Below are 14,894 nucleotides of genomic sequence, written 5' to 3'. Positions count from 1 at the left end.
TATCTTAAAATGACGCATAAATGTGCAGTGAGAATCTCTGATGTTGGATTTGAAATGACACGAAAACACATCCTCGGAATCTCAAAGGGTTAAGATGAGAGTGACCAGCCTCACTCATCCCTGAGTGGAATTATGTGAGCAATAAACTCCACCCAACCATCCCTTGGGTATAAACCTGCACAGGCTCAATCCTATTGGAGTGCCTTAATTACCCACTAAATCACCAGGCGCCATAATTTGATTACGTGATTACCAGCCAGGACAGTACAGGTAAATGGTTTCCTGGTGTACAGGAAATCATTTGGCATGTCACTCAGTGTAGAGTCTCCTGTAGGCAGAAGGAAGATGAAAGAATGAAGGAAAGAAAGACAGATGAGGAAGGAAGGAAGAGAGGAAAAGGAAGTCACCCAAGAGCAGCAGTACATCAAGAGAATGGATGGTGAGCACCCCCACCTACATAATAATAATAATAATAATAATAATAATACAGTAATAATAATGCATCAGCTGGATAGTTCAAGGGTTTTTCTAGCCTCGAGAGAGTTACTGGTACTTGTATTAACGCACACGGGCTTTTTGGCATCAGCTGTGATAGAATTTGAGGGATCCTACAGTGAGAAAAAAAGAAAAAAGGTGATTCAAAGCAAGAACTTAGTCTACTTTCCCTGTAACCACCAGATGGTTTTATTCACCTTAAGAAGGGGCTTTTACAAGTGATTGAAGGCTGTATCTAACTCTATTTGTTTGAAAAGTCTCTCCTAAAGGGAATACAGTACATCATCTGGAGGTAGCAGGAAAGAATTATGTACTATATTAACTGTGTAACAAACTTATGTTAAGTGATCTAACTCCTTACCTAGTGATCAGTCACCAGTGATGATCATGGCTCAGTTAATCTCATTTGATGATGAAGCATTACCATAGCTTTTGTATGTCTCGTAACGGTGTATTAAATTCAGAGATACTATGTTGGACTGATTACTGGTAACTGTGTTTATTTTAGCTTTACAAAGACTTTGTTAGATTGCCATTGTTTAGTGTGAGAATGACTGATTCTCAGGTGCAGTTCATTTAAAATGCATTAATTCATGTTCATCGTAGGTATCGTGGAACCGCAAGTCCCATAATTATGTTTACTACTGTAATATGCTAGTTTTTCATACATATGACTGAGGTTAGGTTAAATAATGTACAGTACACTCTCTAAGTATAATCCTGAGAGCCCAGTAAACTGCATGCAGGTATTGATTAGCAGAAATGTATATTGCTATTCTGTAGTTAGTTATTGATGGAAACCAATAGTATTGTTTTTTTTGTATGGGATTATCGTGAAGCTTTTGCTGAATGCTTCTCCAGTTCTTATATGTGTCCATGTACGGTACTAACTTCCTTAATTTTATGCAGAGGTACACATTTAAACGTCCACGACCTCGCAGACCCTTGAGCCTAAAGGTTTATGAGTGCCATGTTGGTATTGGGACTGACCAGCCCAAAGTTGGCACATACAAGGAATTTGCTGCTAATGTTCTACCAAGGGTAGTTAAATTGGGTGAGTCTTCCACCGAGTTATTATTTTGCTAATAAAAAAAATTGCTTTGTAGATGCATTAGTGTTTTAGTCCTACTTAGTATTTTTTTGCATAATTGTTGCCAATCAGATATTAACTATATCACTGAATGATTATATTGTGTTATTAATAATGTGCAGTGATGTTACAGCCACTCAACAAAAACTGCTGAATTTCATGCCTTATGCAACCCATATCTCATAAACCTTTTATGTCATAGTGTGACTGTATTTGTAGGTTTCTGACAACACTTTTTTTTTTTTTTCTTTCTTTCTTTTGTCACTGAAGCCTAAGTATTTAACTGGTGATATGTTTTGTGTGATGATGCCTTTACTAATGATGTGGTTTGATTATTTTGTATTGTATGAAAATATTTGCTCAAAGAAGCAGATTGTAGTAGTCTAAGTTGTGTTCTCAGCATTATGCACTTTTTCAAGTTTTTTTTTAACATTATATGTGGGGAAGTTTTGCCCATTGAATTGGGCAAACTTAAGCTGTCTGGATGTTGCCACTCCTCACCCTGCCCTAGGGTGGGAAAGGATGTCTGGATGATGATGATGATTTACTAGGTATGATTGAAAAGCTTTGGTTATGATTAGCAAACTCTGTCTTATTGATAATTTTACATGCACTTCAGTTATCTCCCTCAGGCTACTCTTTGTCTTTCTCCTCACAATTGTTTTGGTGTTCCAACCACAAATGGGGTTATCACTGGATTTTTTTTTTTTTTTTTTTTTTTTTTTTTTTTTTTTTTTTATGGTGTCCCTCAGGATACTTGTCATTTCAAATTGAATTCTTCATTTGTATCAAAATGATCTTTCATTATTTGCAACAACCAGAAGCTGCATGGTGCTTAGTCAAGTCAATGATGTGGTTATGGAACTTTTTTTTTTTTTTTTTTTTTTTTTTCCCCTGTAAAGTGGATGAAATCCTAAATTTGAGAGAGGTCTTCACTTCATGATGTTGATAGGTCACCCTATGTTTCATCCTTCAGTGACTCATTGCCTCTCGGAATTCAGCCAGGCCATATAAAAATTATACCATAATCTTGGCTCTCTCTTGTATTTTGTTTTTTTCTTGGAAGAAACATTTATTGCAGGCTCATGGCCTTTGGTTCCTTCTTCATAGCATTAAAAAAAAAAAAAAAAAAAAAAAGTATAATCGTATTCTCTTGATAGCAAATTGTAATTTTCTGTTGCAGTCCTGCCAGATTAGAAGCAAAATACTGTATCATGTTTGTGTGGTGACCTGACTGAGCACTGTGAATAGTTGACATTGAGTTGGTCACATAACTTCATTCATGCCCTTGCACCATATGGGGAGGTCACATAACTTCTTTCATGCCCTTGCTATGGTGCACTGGCATGTGGTTTTGTGTTGTCTGGTGTTCCATGGTACCTAGAAAAGTGTGTTATGTATAACAAGGAATGTCACAAATCACTGGCCATTCATTGTAAATTGATGTGATTACTATCTGACTTTATTTTTCTATCACATTGTGTACGGTATGTATATTATCATTCTTTGTCAAGGTTACCAGAGGATTGTACAGTACATAATAATACCCATATTTTGTAAGTCTGTTTCATAAGGTTAGCAAAGTAATCCAGGGTTGTATTGCTGTGCATGATAATGTTTCTCTTGTTTATTGTGCTCCATGTGCGACAGGCTTATAATTTTCTTTGAGGCTGCATATGTAATGAAGAGACAACACAAGGCAAAAATGTTCAGGCATGGCAGGACATGCAGTCTTGACTGGCACTTATGGCCACATTAAACAAATGGGGAAAAATAGAAGTTGGCTAAACAGAAGTAATGAAGTGGGCAGTGTTGTAATCATATCAACCATTGTGCATCACATTGACATATTTTTACTCAGTAGGATATGTTTTGATTGTCCAAGTCATGTCTATTTTGTCTTGCTCTCTCATTTTGGTATATAACAGTTTAAGAATAGTTGTTTAAGTACATAATTGATGTAATCATTACGTTTTTTTAAATTTCAGGTTATAATGCCATCCAGATAATGGCCATCATGGAACATGCTTATTATGCCAGCTTTGGTTACCAAGTCACAAGCTTTTTTGCTGCCTCCAGGTGAGTTGTTATTAATATATATGTGTAACTTCATAAGGTACATGTATCGGTGCCAGTCATGTGATGTAGCCGTTCAGTGCAGTGTCAGTTTCAGAAGGATCTTTGGTGGGGAGTGGATTAAGAATAATGTATAATTTTGTTTGCTTGTATTTTTTAAATGTTGTCAGAATTATAGCACTTTGATTATCGTGTCATTTATGTATATACAGTAATCATTATCAACATGATCATCATCATCATTATCTGGATCTCCTTTCCCACCCTAGGGCAGGGTGAAGAGTAGGATTGTCCAGACAGCCCAAATTTGCCCAGTCCAGTGGGCCACACTTCCATTCACTCATCATTCAAGCCCCCGGAATCCTGGCTCTGTCGGATACGCCAAAAACATTCACCACGTTCTGTAGCTTCACATAATTGTATCCGATATTTTAATTTAGCCTTGTAAAGTTTTCTCTCATTAAGCGTTACTCAGTGGTTCACAGTCCCAGTGTGTGTTCTTTTCTTGCAGATATGCTACATGCTAAGTATCTAACTCTATTTGTTACCTCTCCAAGGTACCTCTCCAAGTTCCATTGCTACCTTAATGTGGAAACTGGCCTCAAATGCCAGTTTCCACATTAAGAGTACAAGTTGTATGGAAAAAAGTTGTGATATTTTGGAACACTTAACATGTAACAAGAACTAAATGTACTTTCAGCCGATATGGAACACCTGAGGAGCTGAAGGAGCTTGTAGATACAGCTCATGGTATGGGCCTGTTTGTGATGCTTGATGTGGTCCATTCCCATGCTTCCAAGAATGTTCTTGATGGCCTCAATGAATTTGATGGCTCAGACTCTTGCTACTTCCATGGTGGCTCACGAGGGGTACACTCTCTCTGGGACTCGCGACTTTTTAACTACTCCAGGCGAGTAATGCTGATATCACTGAAGTTTGATTAGTAGAAGTCTGTGATTTGTAGGTTACTAGTTACACAGGTGCCGTTGTAATGTACCAGTATCCACATACCCAGTTATAGATAAGCTTTAGAGATTTTGCATTCAGTGGATACAGAAGAAAGTTTTGTAGCATAACGCTGTTCAGGATATGCCAGATTCAGCAGAGTTATGTTTCATACTTTACATGATATTATCTCTGCTCTAAAGATCTATAAAGCCACTTGAGCTAGAGGGGCTGTGTAGCAATTTTCTCTAATTTTTCAGTTTCATCTGCCTAGCACACAGCATAAATCATGGAAGTACTACCATTTTTAGTTTACTGTTACTTCGAATGTTGATTTGCCAGTTCTCCTACTGTACAGCACCAGCACTGTGGATAAAGTAGCTATGATTATGCAATACTTGAACACATCCTTGACATAGTGTGAGGACTATCTGTATTACATTGACTAAGTAGTGAGGTGGTATAATGATCATTTTTTTTTTTATTTCAACAGCTGGGAGGTGTTGCGGTTTCTTCTGTCAAATCTCAGATGGTATTTGGAAGAGTACAAATTTGATGGATTCAGGTAAGAATTTCTCTGTTTGTCATGGTCAAAGTTTAAAGTGATGTTAACGAAATCACTGTTTAGTGTTGTGTTATTTGATATAATACTAACTCAGGTAATTTTTGTTCCTGTAAATCTTTCACCGTATTGAGTGCAGTTTACAGGGAATATCATTTTTCCATGTAATATTAAGAACTTTTACAAATGAACTGGATATTATAGTACAGCAATGTATTGAATTTCTTACATGCTGTTACAGTATTTTTTCATGAATAGAAGAACTGAACATAGCACTTCCAGAATAGTGTGCATTGTTACACAGAATTTTTACCATTTGTGAAGTGTCTTAAGCATTTGTAATCTGCGTCAGGTTTGATGGAGTAACATCGATGCTGTACCACTCACATGGCATGGGTGAGGGGTTCAGTGGTGGATATCATGAATACTTTGGCCTCAATGTTGACACTGAGGCTCTTGTCTACCTCATGCTGGCCAATCACATGCTACATGAGCTCCACCCAGACATAATCACTGTTGCAGAGGTAATTATATACATTTAATGAGGCATATACTGTGCTTCCAGTTCTTACTTAATTCGTGCCCAGGGATGTCTGTTTCATTGTACGGTATTATTTTTGTCTCCAGACATTGTTATTCAGGATACGGCAGACCTTTTGAACTAATAAACCCCTTCAGTACAAGAGGCCTTAAGTTGAACAGAATCATTAGATAGCAGCAAGAGCATACTGAAACAAATGTCGCCTGTATTTAAGGGGTTAAGTCTAGGATGTATGCAAGTCAAATGATAATTGTAGTGGAATAACTTTTAAGTGACACATGCCTCTGGTTCATGACTAAGTTAAATGCACAAATGCTATCTTTAAGGCAACTATAATTAATCAAGAGCAGCCTTAATTGAAGAAAGGAGTTAAAGCGTCAGCAGCTAAAAATGAAACATCATTCATTGACAGCTTTTTGTATAGATGAAATTTTCAGCAGCCTGTCATGGGAAAGGTAAATAGATATCAGTTAGCCCTTTCACAGTGACACCTAATCCTTTCATGGTTGGGGCAAGTCTAGTACTGTATATCAGCTAATACTAGACAATTTTATGTAACTGAAAATGAGTCATAGGAGCCAGAGATTGCTAATACTATCCTGTTTCCATTCCTGAATTCTGTCTGTTCCACAAGTTAGAATAATTATGTTCCTTGATCCCAATAGCTTAAGCTGATAAAAGATAACTGACTAACTAAGGCTGAAGGGGTTAGTAGCCTTCAATCTCCACTTTAACTAGTATATTTAGTTTCACTGAGTTCAAGGAAATTTGGTATGATCTTCAGAGATTGATTTTAATTCATACTGTTCCAGGTAACTGACAGTATCACCCAGTTCTCAGTCATGGTAGCCCTTGGTGATTTTTCTTCATCACTTTCATCATCCCAAACATTTTTTGACCTGTACCTTCCAGTCATCCAAAAAATATAGGATAAGGGTAACCATGTAATTAACCCCTTAAACGCGGCCATGTACAGTCGTTCCCCCCCGAGTGGCGGGGTTGTATCGTGGTCTGAGTACCTGTAGGAAAATATTCGCCAAAAATCAGAGATTAACCCTAGAACATTATACTTGGTATGGCAGATAGTACTTACATTCAGCTTTCTCCAGAGACAGGTGTTGAGCCTTCGTGGACTACCGAAGGACTTGTGGAGACATGCAAAGTTGGGTAACTAAATCTTCACTTTCACACCTCCAGCAGCCTGGTTTCCCCTCTACCACAGCCTCATTCTGTCACAGTAAACTTTATACTACAACGTAAAGGTAGTTAGGAATCTGTATTTGTACAATAAGCACTGAAAATAAGGCTAAAATCAACGGAGCGTACGGCCGACATGCACTGTGGCGGCGGTCTTCCCGTCACTCAACAAACATTTCCATTTTCACAGCTAAAAACATGTATACTACATTATTTTCAATCATATCACTTCCCAAAAGATCACCACGGCGCGCTTTTTATTCTGCCTTACACCCGCCACTTTATTCTTGTTCCTGTCGGCCGCTTGCACTGACTGGGAAGAGCTAGAACTCGCCATAATGTCACTTTGAAAGCCTGCAGTAAACTGAAGCTAAACAGGGGCAAACCGTGAGAAAAAAAGCTAGTGTTACAACTGGGGAAACAAGCGTTTCCTAGTAGCATAAACTGCTTGTGAGAGGAGAGCACAGATTTATAGTTCTGAGCGCTCAGAGCGCTGCCATGTATCACAGCCAGGCTGGCCGGGCCGTGGTGGGGGGGGGGGACGAGGGGAAAACGCGATATTTGGCAACAACTGAGGTCAGTAGTACAAAGGTAAAGTATGCTAGTTGTAGCTAGAGGGTGGTGGTACTGATAGACAATACCAGCTGGAGCCTGCTTGCCCGCGGTTATTCAAAATTTACTAGAATCGCAAATGCGACGATCTGCCGTATGTCCTTATTGCCGAGCGTCGCAAACGAGACGATCCGCGTTTAAGGGGTTAATAATGTCTGAGTGGCATTACATGAAGTCACATCTAGCTAGAATGCTATGATCCATTAGGTTACAAGGAGTTCATGCACTGATTATGTGGTTATCACCCTACAGTAAACAGTTTCTTGAATTATAGGAAACTTTGTTGTCACATTAGTGTATGGCAGTCACCTGGTAGGATCGCCCACTGACCTGTGTTCTGTTGTGACAAATTTTAATTTGTTTTAAAATTCAACCCACATCTGCTACCCTTGTTGCAATATCTCAGGATGTGTCTGGGATGCCTGGTCTCTGCCGACCAGTGGAAGAAGGTGGTGGTGGCTTTGATTACCGGTTGGGCATGGCCATTCCAGACATGTGGATCAAACTGCTCAAGGAGAAGTCTGATGATGACTGGAACATGGGCAATATCTGCCACTTATTAGAGAACAGACGCTACATGGAGAAAACTATTGCATATGCCGAGTCACATGATCAGGTGGGTCATTTACACTGCTTGTGAATATTCATTTTGAGATTTTTTTTTATTTTTTAAAGAATAATTCAGATTAATTTTTTCCAGTTAACTGTAGGGATGACTGCATGAATGAAATTTAATAGGTGACTGAAATGCATTAAGTGAGTACGTTTCCAATGCTTTTTAGTTTGTGCTGTGTGAAGTTTATTGGAAGTGAGAGAGTGGTGTATTTTGTGCACAGGTAAAATAAAGTTTAGGCATTTTGGATGATAAAGAAGATATGTTGATTTTAATACCGGTATGTTAATTCCACATTCTTGATGGTGGTAAGACTTTAGCATTGTGGTAGATGGATAAGGTATGCTGATTTTTGATACATGAATTCTAGGCTTTGGTTGATAAACTGGAATTTTTACAATATACTGTATCCTGATTTTGATGTGTTATCACCAGGCATTGGTTGGTGATAAAACAATAGCATTTTGGTTGATGGACAAGGAGATGTATACACACATGTCCAAAATGTCATCGCCATCCCTTATCATTGATCGCGGCCTGGCGCTGCACAAGATGATACGCCTCATCACTCACGGGCTTGGTGGGGAAGGATACCTCAATTTCATGGGTAAGTTTTAGGTTCAGAGGTTAGTCAGTCAAATCAAAATATTTTATTTCTTCCATATGGTCATATAAGGCAGCTGAGAGGGCTGTTTATGTTTTATTTGTTTTTAGATGTATTGGGATCTCTCTGAGTGGATCAGTCCATCTGCCTCTATTTAATGTTTTTCAGATGTATGGTGCCTCACATTTGAAGACTCTTGTGATTCTGTTGAAGCCACACCACACCACATGATGTCAAGAGCATTAACTGAAGGATTTTAAAGTTCCTAGTTCTAGTACTTTTGTATATGTTTTATGTGACCAACTCTGAGTATATGTATGGTACCTTTTTTCCTGCAGCCCAGCAGTTTTCCTAAATGCCTCACACTTTCCTATGTCATCACTTCAGCAAAAATCCCCACTGTCTGTATGGAACACATGCAGAGGCTTTCGTGTTTTGAATGTGTGACATTAGTAGGGGTGTTTTTATGACTATTTGTGGGTCCAGTAGAGATCAATTATTGTTGCCCAGGCTCATCTGATTGATGAATGACTGAACTTAAAAAATATGTATTTCCAGGTAATGAATTTGGTCACCCTGAATGGCTTGATTTCCCCCGGATTGGCAACCAAGAGAGCTACCACTATGCACGACGGCAGTGGCATCTTACAGATGACCCCCTCCTTAAGTACCAGTACCTTAATAACTTTGATGCAGCCATGAACCACTTGGAAGAGAAACATGGTTGGCTCCATGCACAACCGGTAGGCATTGTAGGAAAATCATGGTTAGAGTGAACTTGTGTAGGAGAGTTCATTTATGAATATTGTACTGTATATATTACATACCATATCTCCCTATACTTGAGTTGCCCACCTTTTATGTAATGCCTGTCCTTTGCCCTCAGAAGCTTGAATTGAGGATTGCTTGGATGTTAAGATGCATGGGTTAGAGATATGAATTAAGGAAATTATTGATTAAAGAGCAGAAGAGAGTTGCTTCTGTTATATGGTTATATTTATAAATAATATATATGAATAGGGTGGTGATAAAGGTGATTGAGAACGGAAGATTGTTGGGTATGGTCAATTAAACTTAAAGAAAGAGGTACTGTACCATAAAGAATTAACTCCTTCACTATGAGGGGTTTGACTTGAGCTGCATAAAATAATTTGGCTGTACCAAGGATAAGATATAAAAGGTGCTACCATACTTAGTGTTTAATAATTATTATTCCTCCTGTAGTTTCTGATATCTTTTTCTTTTACCCAGGGTTACACAAGCACCAAACATGAAGGGGACAAGGTCATCGTGTTTGAAAGGGCTAACTGCGTTTTTGTCTTCAATTTCCACACCAGCAAGAGTTACACTGATTACAAGGTCAGGCCACTGATTATCCTACATTTCTTATTTTATTGTGCTGCTTTGTTGGGGATCAGATTTCATGGTATATAACTTCAAATTAAACATATGCATGTACAGTTTTCAAGAGTTCTGTGTTTACAGGCTGGTTTCAAATTGCAGACAGAGTGACCAAATTACATTTGTTTATATATTGGGTATGACTGGATGAACTTCTGCCTAGATAACATTCGATGAGATTGAGATGACTAGTAATACTAGTGAACAGATTTGTGGATTTAGAGATTACTGAAAAAATAAGCCTTTCCTGTAAATGCAGAACTAGTGTGGGGGGAAGGGCAAGGTATATAGTGCTTCCAGGGACTTAAGGTGATATGCTGCACTTGAATGGTGTGGGCTGTATTTGCCGAGTCTCCATCTCTCCTTTGCCCTGATCCTACCCCCGCCACCAGCCCAAAATGGTTAATATGGAACTGGCTGATACCATATTTCAGTGCTTTCCAATTTCCTCAGTCTGTTTTGCCCTGTACCTACCAGCACCAATTATTTAAACTCGTACCAGATATGTTTTCTAGCTTTTTGAAAATGAGCAGATTGTGATTTTTGCATGCATTGTTCAACTTGTTTTGAAATGGATAACTTTTACAGGCTCCCAGTTTTTGTTATTTACTAATTGCATTTTTTTTTTTTTTTTTTTTTTTTTACTGTAAAAGTCTTGTATCCTACCATAATTATTGCCAAAGCATACCAGAGCAACTTCATGTTTTCTACCTGACAGATTGGTATTGGTGCTTGTGGGAAGTATAAGATTGCCCTGGATACAGATGCTGAAGAGTTTGGGGGACACAAACTCCTTGATCATAATACTGAATTCTACACCAATAATGAAGGGTACAACAACCGTCCTTGTAGTATGATGGTAAGTAGACTTCACACGTAATAGTTTGTTGTGCGCTGATATGTAGGCTTCACATGTAATAGTATGTTGTGCTATGATCTTAGTCTAGAATGTATATGTATGAATAGTTATATAGGGGTCAGAGCTAGAGGTAAGTCAAGATGAGTCTGGTGATGAATGGTGAAGGATGTAGTGTTTCAAATCTAATGTGTTAACAGATGATGCTTTCCTGCTTGGTAGTAATTAACATTAATATTTTTACAGTCCAGTTCAGAATTCTGTGAAGACCACAAATGGTGTGGTATCGTGTAGTTAAGTTGAATTATGAGGAAAAAATGGTAGTAATAAAACTACCATACCTAACCTTGAAAAGTGGTATGTGAGACTGTATAAACCAATTACCATTGTTGCTCTGATATGCAGTGAATGTTGGTTGATGTGATGCAGAAATGTGTTTTGTCATCGCCTTCTAAATATCACTTCACCACTGAGATTTAACCATTCACTCAAACACACTTCTGCATTTACCTATCTTTCACACTCATCATTATAACTACTTATGCTACAGCTTTTAACAGTTTTCCATCTACAGTTTACGTAGTAATAATACCTTCCATAATTTGTCCCTTTTCACCAGACATGCATTTTTTCCAGCCCTATAAATGCCATATCTTATTTGTTTATCATTTGCTTTCTCCATTACTGTATCTCCCTCATCACAAATATGTAATCCACACCTTCCCTGGCTTTCTGCAAAACACGCTGTTTATCACTCACGGTACATTGATATATCTTTTGTATCTTCTCTGTTATAATATTATTCTTCGAGGTACCTTTCCTACAGTATCTAAATAACTTTTCCATAATAATGTTTTCACTTGTTAATCTTCATTTCTTTGCATTACAGGTGTACATTCCATGTCGAGTTGCTATTGTTCTCGAAAAAGTTGGCTGAAGGAATATGTTGTAGCAAAGTGTTAAAGAGTAGCATATCTGCAGGTACAGTATGGGAAATGTGATACTTAAACAAAACTGTTATATCGTTTGAAATTTGTCACTAGTATAACTACTGGAAACACATGTGATATAGTTAATCGGTAATTATTGTGTCATTTGTATAGCTTTTCTGTGTTTGTTATTGGTTGCTAGCAAATGTATTAAGTATAAAATGGTTCTATATTGTAGCACTTCATTGGTACCCAGTTACAGACTATAAATATCCTCTGTTTTGTTTACAGTAAAGTATATGCAAATATTGAAGCCAAGAAATAATGCAGAACCCATTACAGTACTAAGATAGTTATATCTTTATTGTTATGTATCCTGTATAAAGCGTACCAATATGATATTTGGTAGTGTAGTGGCAGTAGCATTGATGAGAGCTGACATGTCAGTCTCAGCATAAAAAATAATAAATAGTATTTGTCAGTGTGGGTAGTTAGATGCACTGGAAATGAAAATCAATACATATTGTATATGAAAAAGGTTGTTGTGTATATCGCATGTTGTTAATGATTGTGGAATTGTTTAATGAGTTGTTACTGTGTGCAGAATAGTTCATGTGAGCCAAAATCCATTCTAGTCTGCAATATACCAGGCACACTGTTTTTGTAGTGTTGTCTCCAGTATAAAATTATGCGTTTATCCAGGTTGTAGAGCAACGTTCAAGTGTGCATTTGTGATATGGAGAGATTAAGTAGGACTTAGTCCTGTATACCATAGAGCTTTATTTTAGTAATTTGTTCTTTTCATGAGTTTTGACACTAATTTAACAATAAAAATTGGGAGTATAGTTTACTAAATACATTGGTTTCTTCTAGTCCCCTTCCATAAGTATATACTGTACAGTAAAAGTTCTCTCATTTGGCATCTTTGGGACCAAGCAGATGTTGAAAGAGCAGAAACTGCCAGATGACGGGGAAAACCGGCCAGAAAGTTTCTAGCAATCATGGTCAGTCACCCTGATGCAATCACATTGTCTAGTAAGTATTGTTGGTCAACCCTGAGCACTAAATCGGCCTTCATTTTTGTAAGGTTGTATATAGTAGATGAGCTCACACCGAAATCTTCCATTACAGTAAAACCTCGATTTAACGGCACCCTAGGGGACCCTAAGCATGCCGGAAAGAACGAAATTATGTTAGAGTGGGGCTTACACCGCCATAGTGTATGTACTTTCTCGCATTAATTCATAGGTGAGAGTCAAAAGCTCATCAATATTCCTTCTCACGAGGTATCAGTTTTGAGAGGTTTTATCTAAAGAAATAAGCACACACGTGGGACACTTTTGAGTCAGGCTAGGCGGGAGGAAGAGTGATTGAGCATAAACATACCCAGTTGGCGGGAAACTGCAAACAAATGATTGAGATGCACACGGCACCTGCCACATTTGAATTTCTTTCTAATTTTTACCCATTTTGGGGGAAATTTTAAAATATTTTTGCAAAAATATTCCTTGGGAGATTTTTGCCGTTATTTTGGGGTTGCCGTTAGAATGAATGCCGTTAAATCGAGGTTTTACTGTATCTTCTTCCTAGGAACACCTGCCTCCAGTTTTTTCAATAATTCAATCTTCTTGGTGATAGTCAGCACTGTATGGGTGCGTTTTTTCACAACGCCAGTTGGCTTTGCACTAGTAGAGGCCATAGCACAACATGAGAACGAGAGGATGACCGCAAAATAGCATGACAAAGTTTCCAAACTTTCAAAAGGTCCTACTCACAAAGCCAGACACATGAAAGTCATGATGGCCGACGGCCGATGCAGTGTCGGCAAGCAGATATCTTCAAAAGCGTTAGGCTCAACTTTAAAACACGCTAAGCTATAGGTGAACTGTTCAAACTGTTGCGCTAAATTGGACTTCAAAACATGCAAGATATAGAAGAAAATATAGTATTTATTGGTGCTAAATTATTATGAAAAACGCTAAATTATTATGAAAAGCACTGGATCTAGCACCAACAGCACCAAATTGGCCGATTGGCTCACCATATGTGCTGGAGCAGCAGAGAACTTTCGTTATGGGACTGGTTATGAAAACCGTCAAAAGACTGGAAATACCGTAAGACCAGATGCCAAATGAGAGGACTTTTACTGGAAATATATATATTTTTTAAGTCTGAGGACTTGCATCAGTATAATGTAGTAACAACATATTTATACTGTACTGTACTTGCTAGCATTGTTATGAAAATCTTTACTTATCATCATTATTTTCCATTACCATCCTGATCTCTCTGTAGCAGTGGGTTAATGTAGGATCCAAAAAGCAAACATAGAAACGGCATGGTACCTGGAGCACTAGTAACAAGCCTTCCTAGTGAAGTGGGCCAGACAGTCATTCAATCAGCACTGAAACCTTTGGAAGTGTGGCTTCACCTCACAGACCTAACCATCTGCACATATTTATATGATGATATTAGAGGCCACGAAAAATATGGACTGGCTTTTGGATTTGCAGGTGCTGGCCTTTGATTTAGTTTTGTGGATACCATCTTGTGGGCCAAATATGAATGGGAATAGGACTCTTGTCAACTCTCGTGCGAGTCAAATCAAGATAATTTACTGACGTAGTAGTCTATATTGTCTTACAGGTACCGGTAACTCTAGTATGGTTACCAAATACTATCAGATTTACTATGAGGTAAAAAAAATCTCATTTCTAAATGATGACTTCTCTAGATGCCTAATACATTCACTACCTGTTTCTTTATCTGTCTGTGTGTATCAGTTTGTGCAAGGTCCACTGCATGGCTGGATCTTCTCCTTGGAGGGATAGTGATATTGTACCTAGAATTAGGCCTTTTCCATGCCAGCTGAGTACGTGCAGGAAAGGCATCTGAGCCAGTGGCTGGTTATTAACCCACCATCTTGGGATACAAGACCACTGCATCCTCCACATTACCACAGTTACCTTCCCA

The 14,894-nt window shown here is 38.2% G+C and overlaps 1 protein-coding gene across 2 annotated transcripts in view; it reads left to right on the top strand.

Annotated features, from left to right (window-relative positions):
- Nucleotides 1–14,148, top strand: part of AGBE (1,4-alpha-glucan-branching enzyme) — a 29,570-nt gene extending 15,422 nt beyond the window's left edge. For both annotated transcript variants that reach the window (XM_080279853.1, XM_080279852.1), the window contains 11 exons: nt 1,405–1,549; nt 3,574–3,664; nt 4,362–4,571; nt 5,100–5,171; nt 5,521–5,692; nt 7,925–8,134; nt 8,567–8,738; nt 9,294–9,478; nt 9,987–10,094; nt 10,855–10,995; nt 11,882–14,148. In XM_080279853.1, coding sequence (XP_080135979.1) covers nt 1,405–1,549; nt 3,574–3,664; nt 4,362–4,571; nt 5,100–5,171; nt 5,521–5,692; nt 7,925–8,134; nt 8,567–8,738; nt 9,294–9,478; nt 9,987–10,094; nt 10,855–10,995; nt 11,882–11,929 — 1,554 coding nt within the window. In that variant the 3' untranslated portion in view covers nt 11,930–14,148. The remainder of the gene's footprint in view (nt 1–1,404; nt 1,550–3,573; nt 3,665–4,361; nt 4,572–5,099; nt 5,172–5,520; nt 5,693–7,924; nt 8,135–8,566; nt 8,739–9,293; nt 9,479–9,986; nt 10,095–10,854; nt 10,996–11,881) is intronic.
- The last annotated feature ends 746 nt before the right edge of the window (nt 14,149–14,894 follow it).

This window comes from Coenobita brevimanus, chromosome 80, assembly GCF_032717465.1.
Source record: "Coenobita brevimanus isolate Jiangsu-jjx chromosome 80, ASM3271746v2, whole genome shotgun sequence".
NCBI classification, from domain to species: Eukaryota; Metazoa; Arthropoda; class Malacostraca; order Decapoda; family Coenobitidae; genus Coenobita; species Coenobita brevimanus.
The sequence above is the reverse complement of the archived record's forward strand: the minus strand, read 5'-3'. Positions and strand labels throughout refer to the sequence as shown.